Raw genomic sequence first — 22,137 nt, forward strand, 5'->3', positions numbered from 1 at the left:
ACGGGCCGTGCCAACCCGTTTTCAGCATTCCCTGCTCGCCCCTAGGATGACCAAGGCATCCCTCTTCCACTTTCCTGAGTCACTGTGGTGTATCATCAATCTTTGTACCTAAGCATGACTCTAGTTTGGAGAATATGTAAAACCAGACGAAGACACCCGAGCCATCTCCATATGCCCATCACTGCTCTGCCTCCAGGAGATGAGCAGATGGAGGTACTGAGAAGTTAACCTCATCCCAGGTTACCAAGAGAATCACAGACAAAATCTCAGCGATGAATGAGATGTTCTCTTCCACAAACACCACGTCACTTCTCACTCATTCGTAAAATAAGCATAAGGTGACCTGCAATCGTTAAGTCCACAACTAACTTTCAAGATGAACGTCTAATTTTGAAAATGAACAAGGAAGCGGGGGAGCTCTATGTGACTTACCTAACATGCACATTTTCAAAACAATATTGTCTTTGCGCACTGAAAAAAAAAAAAAAAAAAAAAAAAAAAGCTTTTTCTTTGAAGTATGAGCTTCTGGCTGTAGTTGGAAGAAGAATATTAGGTTTAATGATCACTGTTCTCAACAGCTATGGAAATTTGTGTAAAGTATTTTTCCAAACCCTGCTAACCATCTGGTTCAACAAAGAGACCACTTGCTAAATCTCAGACAAAGCTCTGAATACTGCCCAAATCCACCAGTAACTTCTGGAGAATTGATGGCTTACAGAATTTGAAACGAGTTTCTGGAGATTAGCTGGGATACCATTACTAATGGAGAAGAAACAGAAGCCGAGCACGACAACCAGGCTCTGTAGTAGAGAGGATGAGTGTCCCTGGACTCAAGTCCTGCCAACTGTTCAACCCAACAATGCAGGGTGTTGCCATCTCTCACAGAAAGCTCTGACCACCAAGTGCCCTCCAGCTGGGAGAGTTTCCACCTCTCCAGGAAGGAAGTTCTCTGCCACTTGGGGCTTCCCAAAGTAGAAGGGCAAAGCAGCTATGAGAACGTTACCGTTCCTGCCCCGTGCCTGGGAATTAACCAGTTCTGTCAACCTTCACGGACATCAAGAGCAGAAGGAACCTTTATGATGAGCAAATATTAAAGAAGTTCTACACATTAATCCTCCCATCAACCCCTCCATCTCTATTCGACCGATACTAAAGGTGGAGGGGGGTGGAAAGAAAAGCTTAAGTCTTACTCAATATTTCAAGCAATGAAGAATCTACTGCCTTTTTTTTTTTTTTTTTTTTAATGTAAGTTGTCCCAATGAACAAGATCCAAAACCCTCCACTTTAGTCAAACCACCAAAACTCAGTTGTTTCATTTCCAGAACCGGTGTAATGATATTTACTTCGTTGACATAGGTATGAGATACGTAAAGGCCTTTCAAATATTCTTAAGTGTCGTGTTATTAATGCCAGACTATGGTGGAGTTGGGGAAAGAGGGATGTTAGCTCCCAAACACATGCTTAATCTAGAACATGTGGTTTGGGGGGAGGTTTGGAACCAATATGTTTTCAACGTTTTCAGGAAATTTGGTCTATCCAGATGAAAGCTTCTTGGACCCTACTGAAACACCAGTCAGTGATACAAATACCGAAACAAGATGATTTTTTTTTTTTTTTTCTCCCCTTCCCTGAAAAATAAAGTGCTTCTTCACCAACTGCAGAGAAAAAGGCGACAGATCTTGAAGAGCAGCTCCGGTATTATTAGTCCAGAATATTTAGAAATTATGATAAAAAGATCTAGGAAAAACTATCCCAGAAGTAAAACACATCGTGTGCTACTCAAAAGTTCTGTCGGGCACTGCCCAAGTGGGGGTTTTTTTGGGGGGTAGGATGAGGAAGGGAGGTCTTCTGCTGAGTGTGGAGGACAGACACTGCCTGCAATTACAGGCAGCACGGCTGAATCCAAGCGAGGGATGTGATGTCCCTGGTACAAGGCTAGTACTAATTTCAATAAATCAAAATATGGTGAATATATTACGTAACGGAATGAAGGACTCATTGTACAGAGTGGGGGAAGGATGAAACAGTGCTGCTTGATATATTAGTACGTAAGGCAGAGCCCGAGGCCATTTGGTTTTTCTTCAACCACCATTGTTGCTGCTCTCTCTGCTGTTGTTTCCATTTGTTTTAAACCCTTCAAAATTCATGTGTGAACACAGTCACCCTTAATTGCCTTTTTTTCTGGTTACATCTTAAATTGAGACGCTCCACGACAGCAGCCCATAAAGCAGCGTTCCCTCCTTGTCCTTCAGCAAATGGCATCTTCCTTCCACGGCAAGACCAACGGCATCTGGAGCCGTGCCTGGAGGCCAGCCCGGCCTGCGGCTCTGCCTTCCCTGCACTTCAACTCTGTGCACAGCAGAAACACAAGCCCTAAATTTCAGGAGTCTGTGCTGGGTGGTAGCCCTGTCAGATTCTGGAGTTATAGGCTGCTAAGTCCCCGAGGCTGGCTTGGAGCCAATTTATAGCTGACGCTTCTTCTGATACCCCACCCCTGTGCTGAATTAAACTGCCTAACGCTCACAGCCGGTCTCCTCCAGCCCGAGAGATCAAGAGGAGTTTGCAGCTCACTCTGCAACTCTTCTGAGGGACTCCCTTGGGTACATCCGCTTTTTAAGGCTATTCCTCAACTCTATTACAGACTTTTCACACGTCTCCAGAGGAAATATCCCGCACTGAGGTCTCCCCCAACACCTCTGGGACACTACGCTGCTTGGCCAAGTGTCTGAGAAGAGCCTGTGCATCGACACCAAAGGCTGAGATTCATTTGTCTTGCGGTGAGTTAGGTATGAGATGGCCTTCTGCTGCCTCACCGCTCTTCTCTTCTGAGCACTCCGTCAAAGGACAAGCCTACATCCATGTGTCATCCAGATGATCCGATGCTGCTCCAGGAGCTCCATGGATCAGTAGCCCGCTCCCTCTCTGTTCCTCTGATCCCATACACCAGACCCCAGTTCAAGATTATCGGTCTGAAAACAAACGGAGAGAAGTCACAGCTCATCCACGCCCCATCTTTCGAGTCCTCGGAGTGACACCAGATTCCAGAGAGCCACAATCTCTCTTCCTCAGACAGCTTCAGACCATGTAAGATCTCATCATGTAACAGGGTTGTTTTTTTGTTGTTGTTGTTGCCAAAGTTGGTTTTTTTTTTTCTCCTGACAGTTCTCAAGAGAGATTTTTTGCCTGATTTGACAATTATTAACCAGGATTCTTCACAACAGGGAGTAACTTGGTCAAGCTCCTAAGGAGTGGGAGGACAGTTAAAGATACAGAGATACTGACCAACAGCGGCAGTAGGTTGTGACGTCCTTTACACTGATCTTTAACCACACTAAAGGGAAAAAAAATCTTCAGTTACTGCCGTTCAAGATGATCAGAAATGAAGTGCGAGCAAAAGAGACAGACCTAAGAGACCATCAGTCAGCGACCCGTACCACTGGTCCAGGTAAAGGCGCCTTGTTGAGCGACCACCCTCCGCCCTAGCTGGACAGGAGGAAGGAGCAGGATGAACGTAATTGCTCTCATGCATTTACCAGGTTTTTTTCCACCTTAAAAAGGATGGTGAGACTCACAGAGCATCAGCTGCTGTTTGAAGGGTCCCGTGGGGGAGCACGTAGAGACGCAGCGGCCCTGTGTATCTCCTACGGGCTTTTTGGCATGAGGAACAACAAGGTGCAGGGTTGTAGAGGAACCAGGCTGGAACAGCAACTGTCCTTTAGAAGTCTGTCACCTCTGCTGTTGTCACCTCTGTCATGGTGTTGGCCCCTCTTTGGTGTCTTGAGAGGGCTGGATCCCGTCACCTCCCGGGGTCCCCTCCACTCTACTTAACTCCACAACCTCAGCTCTGCTTCTCCAACTGCCAGAGCTCTGCTGAAAATCACTACTCACTGCTTTCTCGAGTAAGACAGGGGTATCCTTACCGCAACAGGAATTTCCATCGCGTTGTATGACATAAAGAACAACCAAGTTGATTTGTCTCCTCAGCCCCATCCAGATCCGCTCTGGGATCGGTGTCCAGGTACCAGGACAGCCTACCGATCCCGTGAAAGCTTTTCAAAAAAAATATCCAGGCTCCGCTGAGTAGGTGCAAGCACACCACAGTGCAAATGTGTTCATGAACAAAGACAAAATCCTGCTCCCAATTAACTACAGAGCCACTGTTGCTGGCAAAATAATTTTGCACTGCCTTCTCAAAAACACAAAAAGCCAATCAAACATAAATCTCCACCCTTCTTAACTCCGCTCCCACATAATCAGTCCCAGCCAAGTTCCTGGGGTTCACACCAGAACCTGTGGCCATCATATTTCATTTTCCGCACTCTCACTGGCTATGGAAGAAGAATACGATGTGCCTTTTGTTTTCCTTCAGGCATTTAGGTTGGATTCCAAATGCTGGATCTTTACAGCAGAGCTGACAAACAACATTACTATTTCTAATTCAAGTATCTCAAGGCTTTTTTTGGCTTGCTGGCTGGACTCACAAGGCTTATTTTCTATACACCACTGCACCCTATTGCTTACTTTATCAATACCACATATTTGAATTCAACAATTTAAAGCGTAGTATTACAGCTGTGTTTTTATTTTGTTTGTTTTATTCGGTTGTTGCTTAACACAAAACACTCTGACATTTTAAGTCATATCCCACTAAGATAAACAACTAACATATGTCATGAATTCCAGTAGAAATGATTCCCAAGTGGTGCTGCAGCAAGGTTTTAACCAAAGGCTCTCTCAAATCGTTTGCTGAATGTTTTAAACGCACTCTTCCCCACCACAGCTATCCATGAGGAATCGAGGGCAGGTGGGAGGAAATCTCTTCGACTACCTCATCCCTGCAGAACTCTACGTGGTTTTCTTCCTCTCGTATGTAATTCCGCCTAATTGGATCGAAAAGCCTCCCTCGTGTTGAACAGCTGTCCGTAAAAGGATGCTTTAATTACAGGGGATAGCATGGGATCTCCATCCAAGGATAGATCATGCGCGCGTACACGTGCTTACATTTGTATGAATCTGAAAAGGGGGTCTGGAGGAAGCCCTCGAGAGAGCCCTCCACTCTCTGGGAAGCCAAAGCCAAGTCCCTGCAGCAGTCCTGACACAGCGAAGTGTTGCCCGGCTCAGCCAACTCTTGAGTTTATCCGTTCACAGCATTTCAAACAGATAAATGGACTTCGCCAAATCCTGCTCGTATTAACGAGATCAGTTACGAATCCAACAATGTTGCTATACATCACAGCCCACAAAGCCCTAATGAAAACATGCAACTGCCGTGCCTCATTCACAGCTTTTTCCCCAAAGAGTTTCCCAGTGGTGGTGTTCTTCAGCCTCATGCAACAGCACTTTTCTTATGGCTAATGTATCTGGTCTGCTATAACCAAGCGGATTTTTGATGAGTGCCCAGACAGGCCACAACTGAAGACAACTTCATAATTCCCACCGCTCGCGCAGCTGCTCTGGGTTCGGCTATTCAGTCCCGCCCTGGCCCCCGCAGACAGAGAAACACACTTATTCAGCCCAAGATCTGCAGAAGGCAGACACCCCGCAGTCGCTGCAGCAGGACCCCGAGCCTGGACTCCTATACCTGGCCCTCTGCAAAGCTGCACGTGCTCCAGCTCAGCACCAGCTCCTCAACTTTTGTGCTAGAGCCGATCTGCGGCCAGATGGGCTTGGAGCATGTGCTAAGCAAACTTGCATCTGCCTGCAAAATACTCTGTGGATGTGGCCAGAGAGCCAGTTTATTCACAGAAATCAAAGCTCAGCTGCAAATACTTCAGCAAGACAGACAATAGAGCCTCTCATGCTGTGGGAAAGAAATCAGCAGCTACTAGTTGAGTTCAGCATTTACAACGCTTGGTGCATGGCATCCATAGTTCAGATGCACACATAGCTCAGATGCAATCGCATTCCTGTCCGGCTGGAACATCTGTTCCCCTCTCATTAGTCCTGGCTGTGTTTTGTAATAGAAGAAACTATCTGAGATTCCTGAACTTCAGTATTTGACCCGAGGCGTTATGAAAAGCCCCGGTTTTCAGAAGTGGAATTCATACGGCATCACCAGTCACTTCTAATAACGTCGGTCCCTGCTTAACATGCAGCTGTAAAAAAAGCTTCGAAGCCTAGCTCAAGTTTCAGCAAAGCCTGCTGGAACACACACCGTAGGCTACGCACTGAGGATCCATCAGGACAACTCTGAAATCCTCCCCATCGGTGGAATCAGAGCAAGTACCCGAAAACACAACCAAGGTGAGATTCTGACCAGAGAATTCCTTCTCAAGCCTCCTCAATACCCTCAGCATCTCAAAACCTTCCAGTGGGCATCCCACCACCTTCTCCAAACCAGACGAGAGGTGCCAGGGAAGGACAAACACACATCAAAGCAGCTCTACGGATGGAATAAATCAACAGCACTTCATCACGGGTTTATAAATATTAAGAATAATGAAGCAGGGTTTCTTTTGGAACAATCCAGGTCACAACTGGAAGGGCTGGTGAAGAAGACAGGAGGCAAAGGGAGGTTGTGTATGGATCAGGAGAGGTTAATCATTACACTGTGAACCCTGTGACCTGGAACGATTCCTCGTCACAGCTGCCACACAATTAGGCTTGTACATCTCCCAGCAAGTTAATTGCTTTTAATATTTAAGACCCAGCTTGGACAGCAGCATACCTGAGTTTAGTGAAGAATTCTGGACTCCATCAGGTCCCAGATCCTGTTTCCTTCTTGCTGGCTGATGCAGCACACCCTCACGAAACTATCACCCTCAACACGTACTGCAGGAACGCACGTCACCACTTGGGCTTCCAGCATCTCACACGCTTTCTAGGTACAGAAAGTGACTCCAAAATCTTTAAGCTGGAATAGCATATTGGCTCGAGCCTAGATGTTAACACCTCTGCTTTCCCAAGGTGCTCAGGCTGCGCTGAGCTTCCCTCAAACTAAGTCTTGCTTGAGTCTCTACCACATCATGCTGTTGGATGACAAACCCGTGGTTTCCCAAGACAGGCTTCAGCAAAGGTTGTTAACGGACACTACAGCAAACTCGAGCTCAAAGTAATTTCAGTAGAAAAAAAAAAACCCACGGATTCAGAGTACTTTGACCCAAGGATACGCTAAAAATGTGTCAGCTGTCTAAAAAGATATTCTCTTAAAAGCTTTACCTAATGCAAGAAGATCCCCTTTAATATCATCTTCAACTCTGCTTTCCCTTGTTTCCAGAAATGACGTGGTATTAATCTACCACTGCTGTAACAGAGCTGAAACCAGAACTCAAACGTCATTCTGGGGTTTTAGCCAGTCGTTAAGCTTCTCTCGATCTTTCTCAGTTGGTTAGAAATGAGCGAAGACACAAGACCATGGTCTGAAATAAGTTACCCATATATTTATGCATCTTCATGGCTGAAAAGTGCCCGAGGAATAAGACCTCATACAGATACCTGTCTTATTAACCTAAGCACAGGTCTAACGTGCAAGTAAGGATCTGTGAATGAGCTGTAGTTTTAATTTTACCATTGTAATAACCAGTCCTGACAGCCACGTCACGCGAAAGGGATGGAGACTGTCCACGAAGATTCAAACATCATCTTAATTCCTCCCTTCTCCCATTCTGGCGGAAATCACAGAGCAATTCTGGGGGAAATCAGTCAGTGCAAGCGCTTTGCGGTGAGCCTTTCTTTTGGGACTGTCTCCTGCGCTCCAGTATCCAGGAAATGTTCTGTATTTACTGCGTGCTCATCACCATGGTTTCGGAGCACAATAAGGCTCTATCGCCCTTCATACATCTGCGTTTCTGGGAATGCCTGGGCTTTGGGGAATTGCACGGGGCCGACACAAAGGCACTGATTGTTCTGGAGGCAGAGGGACGAACCTGCCCTTTCCAAAGGAGAGGAAGCCAGCAGGAAAAGTTGCTATTGTGATCTGGACATTAAAAAAAAAAAAAAAAAAAAAGCCCTATTGCATCATCAGTGCTGCTAGGTCAGAAGGGGGGACACGGCTGAGACACAGCACCTGCAGGACCGGGGGCTGCTGGGGGGGATGGAGGGAGTTAAACCATCCCAAACCCATCCTAAACCCACCAAAGAATACTAACAACAGGGTGAAACGCTGGACCCACGTAGCTGGTGCATCCCTTCCGAAGCTCCAGGTAGAAGCAGGGATGGAGATGAGCTTCTTGCTCTCCCAGAATTTTAATTTTCATTTCCACAAAAGCCGTTTGCAGCACTGAAACCCGTGAGTTCTCATCAAGGACTTTCCTCGGCAGTGAGGACTGCCAAAGTAGTAGGAACCAAATTGTTGTCAGCTTAAGGACAGCCATCTGCTCAGCCTCTTCCCAGCTGCCATGCTCCAAATCAAAGAATGGATAACAATCGCTTATGTTTCTCACCAAGCTCAATACGAAAAAATCTAGGGAGGAAAAAAACCCAACAAAAACCCCCAACAACAACAACAAAAAAACCCCCAACAAAAACGCAAACCAAAAAGCAAAAACCAAACAAACCAGGAAAGCAGCACGGCAGGGATCTAACTGGGAACAGAGATGAAAGTAGGAGAAAAAGAAACTATTTTTTTTAAAAAACAATGTTTTTTAAAGAGTCCTATTGACATCTGCTTTGTAAATGCTCTGTCATTATTTATAACCTCAAGAGCACGGAATTGTCTCTGTAGTTACAACCATGCTACTCCCATATTTTGGCTTTGTTAGCAAAGAGCCAGCAGCATTTTTACTGGTGCTCTGGGAATAGAGATCTAACATTTCATACACAGTTTATTTAGAAGTGGACTAATTTAACATTCTTGATGGTTCCTTTTAGCACAACTGTTGCTAATTACCAGCTCCAGAATGATTTGTTAATCTGGGAGCAGCAGCAGTTCCACAGCAGCATAAATACACCAAGAAAAAGCAGGAAGGAGGGGAAAAAGAAAACTAAGAGAGAGATATTGAAGAGGGTCAAGTTTTAGTGAGCTAAAGCAAATAAAGTGACAGGTGGAGTCGGTAACACAAACTAGACAGAACACTGTAAAACACGGCTGTAAAGGGGATAATCCCGGTCCTTGAGAAGCAGAAGAAAAAGAGCAGCGAGTTTTAAAGCTGTGCAAATGTTGGTTTTGGGGGCATGGACGGGAAGCTGACTTGAAAGACGATCTGTGCTCCTCAGGACTGGGCCAGGCACCAGCCTCCCATCAATCCCCCCTGCCCGGGGCGGGGTGACCCACGGCAGAGCAAGGCAGCCAGGCAGGCACCTCCTCCCCGGACACGACCTCGGCTTCCCCACCGCCAGGGCACTGTGCGTGGAGGGACACAAACAAAAATTAAGCAAACACGATCATAAAACATGAGAAGCGGGTAGGAGGAGTGAAGCTGGAGTCCTCAAAATACCGGAGTCATGTTTGGAAGTGACAGGATCCAACCGAGAGCTTTGCACCATCGCACACTATTTTTCTCGGGGTTTTTCGGCAAGGAACAAGGAGGCACGGAAGCAGCTTTGCTACTCGTGGCCTCCCGCGTCCTGTCCCTGTAGCTCTGGGCTCAGCCGCGGCCACCACCCTCCCCTGGCCCCACGGGACCTGCTCTGACCTGCCTCAAAACCACCTTTTTCACAGCAAAAGACTTGAAAGCAAATTTTCCTAAAAGAAAAAAAAAATCTTTTAGGAAAGGAACCGTGTTATCTTTGACATTTAAAAATCATCAAAGCCATCCCGTGGTTGGTACCAAGATGAGCAGGACTCCAACAGCCGTGGAAGGGGACCGAGCAGCCTCCCTCCAACCACGGCTTCCACACTTGGATCACTTTGGTCTTTCACTGCATGTGTGAAAGGACTTGAAAGTTCATCAAATTAATTCCAGACAAATATTAGTGAGGCCTCAAGTGGAAAGCACATCTCCTTCCTTCTGGGAATTTATAGTTCATCCACTTTTATCTTCTGGAGGCTCTTTGGAGATCAAAGATTCGATCAACTTTCCCTTCGCAAAACTCATGACGAAAACGGTGTTTTTTTTTTTTTTTTTTTTTTTTTTTTTTTTTTCTCCAACTGCCCTTCTCTAAAAAGTAAGATTCCTTCACGTAGGTCAAGAACAAACAGCACAAGTTACACAAGCAAGCTGTTCTGTTTGTTTATTGATTTTACGGTTGTTACAAGGTCAGTCCCTGCCCTGACAGCCTACACTTGTTAAATACTGCTCTTCCTAACAAAGCTGAGAGGGCCAAACACCAAGCAACTGCTTGCCAACACAACCCCCCTTGCTAACGCCACTGGGGAAACCTGGCAATTTTTCCCCGTCGCCATCACGCTATGGGGTCACTTTATGGTAGTCAATTTACTAAATGACATCTATGATCCGTGGGAGTGCGCGACGTTTCTGGAGTGACTCAAATCCGATGCATTCAGGGAAGGTAAAGGAAACCCGGGCAAGGAGTGCGAATTATAAAAGTACGACGTGTTTTCACCCGGGGCACAAGGTCAGTGAGAAGAGCCCTCGTCAAGACCACCGACCTGCAGCATCTATTTCTCACCTAATTCTAATTCTCTGCGCATCTGGCGCTGGAAAGGCAGCACTTAGGACCAGGCGAACTCCTCGGAACATCTGCCTGCAGCTCTCCACTCGCGTACAGGGGGAAACTCGCTACTTGCACGAGCGACTCGTGAAGACGCTGGAATAGATTTCAAGGAGTCGGAGCAACAGGACTTGGATCCCGCGTGAGCCATCTGAGCATCAGAGCGACACCGGCTCGAAAGATGATGGACCACATTTCGCTGGAATCACTCAGGGAGCCTGTACCAAATGCATCATACTTGTCAGCGTTTCGGGGAGGAGAAATCTGGGCAAGTTTCACGAAGCTTTTTCTTGGAGCAGAGCCACAGGGAAACGCTTTTCCACTCTGAAATTATGAGGGCTGCAGGGGAGATGGGAAACTCACGGAGCTGGAGGGGAAAAACTAACGATGGCTGAGAGGTTTGTAACGCAGTCAGGACTTGGGTTTTGTAGGCACCGAGCCACGCCCAGACCACCACTCCATGATTTCTTTCCCCGGCACCCAGTCCCCTTCTCCTCTCCGTATAAAAACGGGCCCGTGCCTTTCCGCAGCAGGGAAGTGCTGGAGCTCTTCCAGCGGCTCAGCACAGGAGGCAGTCCCCAATGTCTCAGTGTAGCCGGACAAAATGAAGAGACAGCACTGGAAATAAAATTCCTCGTACTGAAATCAGGCAGGATTCAAGCTGGGGGAAAGGACTGAAGGTGAAGGAGATTTTAATTATTTTGGTATTTATTGCTTAAGTTCGCAACAAGTGCCGAGAGTGTTTCTGGCACAATAAAGATGTCACAGGACTTACTCTAAGTTATGGGCTACTTAGGGATTTTGGCACTCCTCAGAAGGACAAAAAAGGTGACACGACATGACCTCAAGCATGAAAGGTAACTTTGGCAGGGTTCCATCTCCATTTCAAAGCACCTTCAGATGTCCAGGGCCTTTAGAGGACACCTGCCACGTGAAAAGCTCAGCACCTTCACAGCCATCAGGAACGGCTTCTGTCTTCCAGAACTTCCCAGATTAAAGATTGAAATGCGTTAAGCAACACCCCTCTCAGACGGTAGCAAGACCACGGTATGGCCCATCCCATCACGGAGAGGGTGGTGGGACTGTCCACGCAGGGGACGCGCGTTGTCAGACGCCAAGTCCAAAACCAACCCGAAGGTCTAAAATAAAGAGACCAGATAGAAGAGAAGGGCTCTGAGCATAGCAGAGCAGGACACGAGGAGGACAATGCTCTCGCCAAGCAACAGTGACAGCAAAGGGAAGCGACAGCATCATCACACGAGGGATGTCCCCGCCGCCGAGGAAGCCTGATGCCCCTGGAGGATTTATCACACATACTCATGAAATCACAGATACATAATTGAGATTTTTTTTTTTTTTCTAACTCTGTGCCCTCTTAATACAGGCTCTGACCTCCCTTCACACGGGCTTTGAACCCACCTGAGAATCCACGGCAGTGCAAAACCCCCTTAGAGCAGTTACCCTGATGCAGATGTTCAAGCTGTTTGTCAGATTACGAACAGCTCCTCAATGATTTTAAGCAGACAGGTGCACAGAACAACAAGTACAGGTATATAAGTACAAATTTATAGCCTTAAATGAGCACAGAGCCTCACTATTAAAGAAGAAGAGTCAAGGACGAAATTACTAAGCAGCATTAATTTGCACAGCTTACAGCTGCAGAAACCAGAACTACTGGAACTCCTCATCTGGAAGGCAATCAAAATCAGATAGAAACTATTAAAAGCCACAGATCCTAATTTGTTTTTCCCCATACTGTAGCATGATCATAACCATGAGCTGTAAAAAAAAAAAAAAAAAAGTCAGCCTTCTGCCTGTCTGTGCGAAGACGAGAAGCGCAGCGGCGAGGAACACCGCGGGACTCACCCTCTGGCCCTTCGCTGCCTTTACTCCTTTTATTTCGACGGACGCGTCTACCTTCTTCTCCAACGTGCAGCTTTTCTTCAGGGTGGAAGAAGTTTGGCAAGGCCAGCTGGAAGAAGAAGGACAAGTTTAAACATCTTTTGCTTAGCCGAGCGGACAGATCGGAGCCGGAACACCAAATCCTTTCCGTCAGGAGCCAGGGGGAGAGCCACGGGAGATGCGAGATGGCTGCTCACGGATGCTCAGCTCATCCCGAGGGAAACCACAAGGAGCTGTGTCCCCTTGGGTCAGCCCAAGTCTTGGGAAACCTCAACCTGAAGGGTTTTGGCAGGGAGGAGCATCCCTCCGGGGCACGGGGGGCTGCAGGGACAGGGACGTGGGCAGCGTCAGGGGAGATCTATAGCTGGAAATAATCAAACACCCCAAATGCCAGTGCGATCCTTCCTAATTATTCTCTGCAAAACTTGCTCAATCCTGGAGCTCTTTCACCAGTATTACTCACTGCCAGTAAGTTTTTCCTCTCTCAAGCTCTCTTCTGCAAGGCTCATTAGCCGCTGAGATTCAAAGGCCTTCAGGGACCTTTAAATTCAATTCAGTACACCACATAAATTAACACTTTAAACCTAGAGCAAGCACATCTTTCTAACATGATTTTTGCCAAGGGGCAAAAATTTTATGTAACGACCTCTTATTCATGAAAAAATAGTTACTGCATTAAAAACTCTCTGACAGTTATTAAATCAACATCCCTACCCAGAAACTGGAATTCTGGTTTAGAAACTTGACCAGTCCTCCCAGTCACCCCAGGGTGTGGCAGCTCATCGCCAGCAGCATTTCCCACAGGTATTTCCACTTCCTAAAACAAGGAATTTGATGAAAGATGAATTAGGAGCCAAACGTCTTGTTCTGTGTGTTACCGCACCCGCCTCCAACCGGGGCTGCTCCGACTGGGACGGGGTTTTCTTTACGCTGAAGAAACCCAATCACAATTATTTCAGCCGTACATAAACAACACAAGCCAAATACAGCCCAAGACAAGAACGAAGAGGCTTCAAACAAGCAGCACCAAAGGTTATCAAGCGCGTGATTGTCCTGAGAACAAAACCTGTGGCATCAAAAGCATCTTTGAAATAGCAGAGGATAAATCTCTTCCGTGAATTGCGAGTTAACAGGGGTGGCTCGTTAAGCTACAGGCCATAAAAGTCCCTATCAGAAGTAATCATCATTCAAGGTCTCTTTGCCTTTGACGTGCCCCGGGGGTCTCGCCTCCCCTCTCCCACCCCCCGGCTCTGGCACAAACACCCTTTCCCAACTTATCTCCCCCAGCCACACTCTTCCTCCAGCCCAAGAACCCCCCGTTCCTGTTCCCTAAGGAGCAGCTGCTGGATTTTACATCTGCTTTACTCCAATAAACCCCAATGCAGCCGCATAAAAGGGAACTTGGGAAACCAAAGGGTTTCCCCTGCAAAAAATAACCCCAAAGGGTTTCCCAAATTCCCAGCTGTTGCTGTTTATTTCTGCCTGTGTGCAGGGCTGGTCTGAATTTACTGGAATTCCTCATATTTTTGTCATTGCAACGACGTTGTGTCCAAAAGGACCCCGAGACGCTGTGGGATGGCCTGGGCCCAGCTCCCCGCAGCCTCACGAGCACAGTTACGCTCTTAAGCGACGACAGGTAAAACTGGCACTTACCGACCCGGGGAAGGACCAGCCACGGTTGGATGGAGAATCGAAATCTCTCATTTAGGACATCCTCCCCAACCTCCCGCATCCCACCACGCTGACACGGAGCGCGATGCTCCTGCGGGCACCGCCGGTACCTGCCCCTACACGACGCAGCAGGGCAAAGGATGAGCAAAACCAGAAGGTTTTTATTTTCAACCGCATCTTCAAATCAAGTTCAAACCGCAGAACTAATTGAAGTAACAGACTGCATTGTAATTCAGGTTAAAAATTCAACGAAATCATCAGCGTTGCTTTTGGATGCCGTTATTACTCGGCTGTCTTATTTGAGCTTTGGAAAACGCAACTAAATAATGGCACTAAAAATGAAGTGGTGGGGACCAGCCCGTCAAGATGCGCAGCTTCCCGCCCCAAATAACCCCGCTGACTTTGTCACAGCGGCACCCAGCGCCAGGGCTAAACCCGACATTTTTCATCACCAGATTTTTGCAGTGGCACCCCCCTCATCGTGTTAAACAGGTTTCCTTTCCCCGCCATTACAAACACCATTTTAACACAACATTAACCACAATTTTGAAAAGCTGCAGCGTAACATGCAGCCCACGCCGGCTCCTTCTCCACACCCGGGCGCTGTCACAAAGATTATGGATTAATACACTGATTTCTTTTCCTGACGGGTGTAAGCTGGATCCTTGCATGCCACACTCCCCTCACGCTGTAAAGAAACAGAACTACCAGTGGGCTCAGACTAACTCAGAGGAGACTTTCACCTGGAAAATCGTGAGGATTTAGAAAGATGAAACACCCTGATTTCTCATTTTGAGTGACGGGTCTTGTCGTTTTCAGTGAAACAATCCAAATTTCTTAACAGACTTGAAAGCTTTTCACAGTCTGAACAAAACCATTAAAGTTTAGTCTCGGAAGGGGAAATACAAGAGATCGGCACAATATGTTTATTTTCCAGTTAATAAAAATAACCCTTCTCTTCACAAAACTTGAGTAATGGGGCTCTAAGCATGCTTTGGACAGAGTTAATAGTAACGTGAAACCTCAGATTAAGAATTAAAAAAGCAAATAAAACACAAACGATGGCTTCCAAAGCACATCACCCAGCTACTGCAAACAGCTGGACCTTCCTCCTCCTCCTCCTCCTCCCACCACGGATGCAGCGAGAGCCGCCAGCACGGTCCCAGCCCTCCGCTGCCACTTCCACAAAACTAATGCTGGAAAGCATCAAAACTGGGACCAATCACCTGCCCCATCCCTGGGCCCCTCCTGAGCCCCCCCAGCAGCCCCCCGGCTGCGCCGTGTCCCTCTGGAGCCAGGGCACCTTTCCAGAAGCCGCCTGCCCCAGGCGGGTCCCGCGGCGTGGCCCTGCCTGCTGTCACTGGGGTCGTCACCGGCACCCTCGGCTCGTGCCACCCACGTCACCTGCAGCACCTGCCGCACCCCCTCTCGTCCTTGGAAGAGGCTCTTCGGATCGTGAACGCGATGTACAAAGCTATTTGGTTTTGGCTGGGAGAACAAACATTCAACACTGATGAGCATTTTTGTGATTTTTTGTTTTTTGTTTTTTGTAAATAAAGACAACTGCTCAAACCTTCATAGGATCACAGACTGGTTTGGGTTGGAAGGGACTTTAAAGATCATTCAGTTCCAACCCCCCTACCCCGGGCAGGGCCACCTTCCACCAGCCCAGGTTGCCCAAAGCCCCGTCCAACCTGGCCTTGAGCCCTTCCAGGGAGGGGGCAGCCACAGCTTCTCTGGGCAGCCTGTGCCAGGGCCTCGCCCCCCTCACAGGGGAGAATTTCTGCCTTAGATCTCACCTAAATCTGCCCCATTTCAGTTTAAAACTGTCACCCCTCATCCTATCCCTACCCCCCGATCCAGAGTCCCTCCCCGCTTCCATCCCTGGGAGGCCGCTCTAAGCTCTCCCCGGAGCCTTCTCTTCTCCAGGCTAAACAATCCCAACTCTGTTACTCTTTTCTCATAGAATTTTTATTTTTGTAGCACACTCATCACTGATCAGTCAGAAAAATTCTAACTATTGGCTAAAAGTAATCTGCCCATTAAACTTTGTCTTTCTAATAAGACCGTCAGAATGAGAAATGACACGGAGGAAAAATGACGGAAACATAGCTTTTACTTAGGGGATAAAAAACAATTTAAAAAAAGCTTCTGACAGCAGTTCTGATCACACCAGCTACGAGCACACACTGCTTTGACACCAACGCCCATGAAACCAAACTCTCCTGAAGAAGGAACACACCAGTCCTCCAGGCTTAGCCTGGTACTGGACACAACTGGTGCGAGCAAAAAGAGAAAGAGAGGAGTTTGTCCTAGGGACAACTTCCACAGCACTTCTAATTATGCAAGGAATGGCACTTAACCTCTGGCGAGCAGCGTACTGGGGTTCCCAGAGGTCCCAGTACGCTGCTGGGACATCACCCTGGGGGTGGAGGGAGCTGCCCAGGATCACGCTCCGGAGCGCAGGGGCAGGGTAGAGAGCGGCCAAGCTGCTTGCTGGGGTGCAGCTACACCAGAAACACCCCACTCTGCTGTCCGCTCCCCACGCCGAGGAAGGCAAAAAGTTTCTCCCCGATGACTCAAGGGGTTCGTTGTTCCAGGGCTGCAGCTGCGGGAGGTCGGGGGATGCTCGGCCGCCGGGTCAGCCCGTGAAGGGCCGCGCTGTCCGCCCGGGGCCTGGCGCCTGGCACAGCTGCGCCGGCTGGAAGAGCAAGAGATGCTTTTTCCATTCACCACCCCCTGAGATATGATTAATATATTCGCTCACAGCTCTTGGACTCCGCAGCTTTTGGTCTGGACGTAAGGGTGCGTGTTGTTGTGCCTTAAATTAAACTCATCTAAATCCCTCTTACTCGGTGTGGCCGCAACAAGGGAGAGGATTTGCGGAGCAGAATGAGCAGATGCTTGCCCCCCATCTAGCAAAATACGATGCAGCCACACAGACAGATGCAAAAGGAGAAATAACCTGTGGTGAAACCGCTGCTGGCTGGACACTAGCAGAGCATTACAACACGGAGGTCGCAGAAAGCAAGGCTTCACGTGGCGGAAAAAACACACCAAAGAGCAAGGACAGCTTCCGCGGGTTCCCTCGGTGCGTGGGGAGCAAAGCCGTGGGCTGGGCAGGCACCTCGGTCAGCCCACCGTGGCCATTCCCACGGCTGAACACTTCCCAGAGTTTTTCGAACCACCCAGAAACGCTTTGCACAAGCACCAGTTGCATCCTTTTAGAAAAAAAGTGGAGCCAACACACTTGCAGCGTTCGAAGGGGCGCCTGCTCGGGTGCCCCACGCTCACCCCCCCAATCGCGGCCGGTGATTTGGAGGTGCAAGACCCAGACCGGGTCTGGGAGATGAGCTGCTGGGGCTGACGGAGAAGGACCAGGAGTGTGGGTGGCCTGGCCGAGGGCGGGGGGATGAGGAGGTGGGGTGCGGCGCACACACATCTGCGCCGGCCGAGCCCCCCGCGCCAGCGAGGCAGCCAGGGCAGGGCAGGGCTGTGCTGGAGCACCCATCCCTTCTGGGGAGGTCTGAAAGAAATTACTCTCCTGGTCCGTCGCTTCACTGAAACTCCTCACCCTCACAGTCGTGGAGAACTGATTCTCTCAGCCTCCACACTTGTAGAGCAAAGAGTATTTTTGAGGAGCCCAGCAAGCACATACCTGCTCCCCAAAAAGTCGTATTTTCTCTGAATAGCTACAGAACAGTGACAGAAAAGGCCGGAACAATCACCATTTCTCTCCTCCCCCAACCTAAAGCCCTCAGATTACCTTAATTTTAGAAACCCCACGTAAACCCATTACGACTCCATACTTTTAATCAAGAAAATCACTATAGGATGCAAAAAAGGTCAGAAAGTCGAGAGGAAAAATCCCAGGGGGAAACCATACCTCAAAATATCCTCTGAAACAATAGTAAAGGCATGCCTCAGCAGAATGAATCGGTTCTACCTTGGTTTCTCTCAGCAAAATAAAGAAAAACAAAGGCATGCATCCAAAAGCACCGATTTTCTCTGCAGCCACATGCAGAACCTGCTCTGGAAACGTGGAACAACGCAGCTCTGGGATGTCAAGGGAGCAGAGTGGGAACCCCCAACATAATGTAGCCTGCAGTCACTCAGAAACTCGTCTGGTTTGTAAGGATGGACGTCCCACACTCCACAGAAGTAAGAATAAAGAGATAGATATATCTATATCTTTTTTTTTTTTTCCAAGGTACCATTAGATAGGAAGCTGTCTCAGGCAGTGAAACCCAAATGTACCGCAGAGCTCTGGCAGGATATACAAACCACACGCCGTAAGGAAAACAATGCCGGGACGCTGAAACGACTGTTAAGGTTTGCAGATCTGACTGCAGCCCCCTGTAAATGCCTGTAAGAACGCACAGCCCTCAGAAACGCTTCACAGGAACATCCACTGGACACCAAGGGAATGTATCCCCAACAGTCAAACAGCGTGAAAAATGAGAGAAGTGGAAAAACAGAACCCAACCTATGCAATTAGGCACGAAAGGCATGTTTTTTCCTTTAGGCAAAGCCAACTTGGTAGAAAGAACCGGTGTCTTCCTCCTGATTAACACCAGGACTGGGAAAAGCACGCAAGCGCTCAGGTGCACAAGCCCTTTTCAGTGAAAAGTGCATTCCTGCAAAGTCTTTTAGAGCACATTTCTCACTACCGAAGCCCCCAAAGAATTCTCCACGTGCTGTATCACAAAGTTGGCTTCCAATCCATCATGAGAAAGCTAGACCAGCCAGCTTTAGATCTAATCGCTAAAACCCCACGCTGTCCTAAAGCACCAGAGGATAAAAAAAAACCAAAAACAAACCCAAACCAACCCAACAAAAAAGCATGAAATCATCCCCTTGCATTATTGTTTAACGGTATTGTTAAAGTCAAATTCCCTCATCATTTGCAATTTTGAAGATCAGTAGTGTGAGAAGACTAATAACAAGACCAAACTCTGTAGAGGCATTCTTTGCAAGCAATACTGTTGTTTTTCTGGTGCTCTGAAGTTCAGCCGTCGGAGGTTGCGGTTCAGAGCAGCAGCTACTTGAATATCAACTCCATTGTCCTCCATGAGAAATTCGCCTCTGGTAACACGTGGTGCAAAAAAAAAAAAAAAAAAAAAATTAAGTAGATTATTTATTTTCAAATAGACTAGAAAGAAGCTCGGGGAGTAGCTTTGCTTTATTGAAAGAAAAAAAAAAAAACAACCAAAAACCCATTCAACATATTTTAAGTCTTGTTTTTGTCATCATTACTTTTCCCCCCATAAAAACGCAAGCAGGGAAAGAGTAAACAATTCCCATTTCAACATGACAAAAATTTATACACCATGTCTTGTCTGCAAGACAAGTCACAGCCCCGAACGCAGAACTCTTGTCACGTGACGTATACCAGGAGCCAGAAGGTGGTCAGAGATAGCCATGGAGAGAGCAGAGATTAGACTTTCCCTAAACTGGAATTCTCATAACCCATCTTCCTCCCCCAGATCTGGTGTTTTCAGCCCGGCCTGGCTATGTGCATCTTTTCCCGGGATCTGGAGCAGGTTACACGCTGTCTTCTGCAAATCTCCCCATTGGCTTTTTTTCTGCCTGAAAGCTCAAGTTTGGTCCTTCCCTTCAAGACTGCCCGTAACCTTCTCATCCCTATTGCTTCATCTCTCTCATCACTCATCGTCACCCCTCCTCCCCTCCCACAGAATCCCAGAACCATCTGGGTTGGAAAAGCCCCTGCAGCTCCTCCAGCCCAACCATGACCCTCCCCCTGACCATTCCCAACTCCCCCAGACCCCTCAGCGCTGGCTCAGCCCGACTCTTCAACCCCCCCAGGGATCCCGGGGACTCCCCCCTGCCCTGGGCAGCCCATTCCAACGCCCAACAGCCCCTTCTGCACAGAAATCCTTCCTCAGAGCCAGCCTGACCCTGCCCTGGGCAGCTTGAGGCCATTCCCTCGGGGCCTGGCGCTGGCTCCTTGGCTCCAGAGACTCATCCCCCCTCTCTGCACCCTCCTTTCAGGAGCTGTAGAGGGCTCTGAGGTCTCCCCTCACCATCCCTGCTCTCACTAGCTCTTCACCCTGGACCCTGAGGGCCCAGGGGCACAAACCATCAGCTCCAAGTTGATAGGAAACCCACCACAACTCCCCCTCGTTCTCATCTGCACGCAAGGATCCGTGCTGAGGCTTTCAGACCCAATGGTGATCTTCCAAAGCTTTCTCCACCCAAAGCGATGAGGCAAAGCAATTTGATAATCTAGAGACTAAAAGCACCAGCGATGCTGAGAAGCTTATCCAAAGCCAGGCGGGAAGTTTGGGTGGAAGGAGGGATTGAGGCGTGCCTCCGGGCGTGGGCTGTAACAGCAGAGCCACCTCCATCCCAGTACTCATGAGGAGCTTCCCGACAAGTGACGACCAAGGCGCCAAGCAAATATTTGGCCGTTAGAAAACAGAAACGACCTTGGTCTCATAGATGGAGGTGGACCAGGCAACGCCACGGACCAGGGACGCCTGCCTCGGTAAATCTACGGCCCTTAACATGCCACTGCTGCTTTGAAGAAGCGGATTTGAGATGCTTTCGATAAACTGAACGTTTGTGTCCTTGGGTTGAAAAGCCTTTCCAAAGAGGACTGCGCAATCCCAGCTTTGAGAAGGGCAGTGAGTCACACTCCTGGGTCTTCTAGGCACTGTGGTAGCAGAGAATCATTAGAGAACAATAAAAGAGGAGGGAGCATATTTTCCTAAGTATTTATTGGTATTTTAACTTCATTACCCAGGAAAGCCACTGTATTTTTCAGCACAGAACATTAAATCTGATTGCCAGTTATCAGTTCAAGCCTCATTACAAAGCGAGGAGCGCAGCGAATTAATTGCCATTGGAGGGTATAGCACAGCTCGGACGCTTCCCTTCGGAACCGAACTCCTCCCAGAAACCTTCCTCTCGCTCCCTCCCTCCCTCCCTCCCAGGGGTTACAGAGATTTTAGGAGTCCTAGATCTACGACAGCAGTCATCTTTTCACACACTGCAAACACCCAGTTACAGCTTTTACTGTCAAAGTGGATAACCTGCCCCAACCAAGGTAAACCAGAACACAGACGGTTTCAAACTTTCATTTGAACTTCAGCAGTAAAATGGCTAGATCAAACTAACCCACCAAATGCCACACCATTTTCCAGAAACAAGCCTATCTTTAAAACAAAAGCATTTTCTTCCCCTACCAAAAGGCCCTCAAAATCCGGAGCAGGCCACTCTCTCGCCATCTGCCCCAGGTAGCAAATTCCAGCAGCGCGGGCAGGAAGGCAGGTTAAAGCCGCACACCGATCCAACCGCTACTGAAACTGCTCAGCTCGTGACCAAAGACATTACTGCCCAATACGAAGAGCCTCACCGCGCTATTTCCAACACTACAATGCTGTCTCATGGTGGTTTCTCTGACTACATCAAGCCCAGAGGCTCCGCAGAGCGGGTCAAGCCAACTTCTGCGCGTTCCATACATTCAGCCTTTAGTTCAAAACGCAACGTGCCGAGTATTTCTATTTCCACCGCTGACTCATTTCTACTATTCCACCGGTTCGCTGTTGTTTGTGAAGGACCAAATCAGCAACACCTCAACTCCTTCCGTATACTGCTGTTAATCATAGCCCACACACATGCAAAAGGAAATTTTCAGTAGCAACGCGGTTTAAATCCTCCAGGTTGAAGCCCAGCAGCCGCAGCCCACTGGGCAGCGAGGCACAAGGAACGTTCTTCCAGCCCCTGGTTTTGGTGGCCCCACCAGGCAACGGGACTTTCTACTGACTTGGGAGTCCAAGTCTTGTTTGGTGACCCCTCTGACTTGGCTCAAACATTTATTAACCAGGCTACAGCTGCTCTTCCATATTTTCAGCTGCTGGTACGTGACGTTAGCCTAGAGGGAGAGTTTCACCCACGCGAAAATCTGAGCCACGGTAATTAAAGCACGCGCTCCACAGATGCTGCCAAGGAGACAAAATTTGAGGATCAAGTCAGAGCTGCAGGCTAAAC

At 48.2% G+C, this 22,137-nt stretch overlaps 1 protein-coding gene across 1 annotated transcript in view; it reads right to left on the minus strand.

The window, feature by feature from the left end:
* The window catches only part of EDA (ectodysplasin A), a 34,133-nt gene extending 19,976 nt beyond the window's left edge, over positions 1-14,157 (minus strand). The window contains exons 1-2 of the mRNA XM_026848828.1: positions 14,107-14,157; positions 12,418-12,523 (exon numbers count right to left, since the gene is read on the minus strand). Of these exons, the coding sequence (XP_026704629.1) occupies positions 12,418-12,523; positions 14,107-14,157 (157 nt within the window). The remainder of the gene's footprint in view (positions 1-12,417; positions 12,524-14,106) is intronic.
* Between the last annotated feature and the right edge of the window lie 7,980 nt (positions 14,158-22,137).

This window comes from Athene cunicularia (genome assembly GCF_003259725.1).
Source record: "Athene cunicularia isolate RWA chromosome 4 unlocalized genomic scaffold, athCun1 chr4_part3, whole genome shotgun sequence".
In the NCBI taxonomy this organism is placed as follows: Eukaryota; Metazoa; Chordata; class Aves; order Strigiformes; family Strigidae; genus Athene; species Athene cunicularia.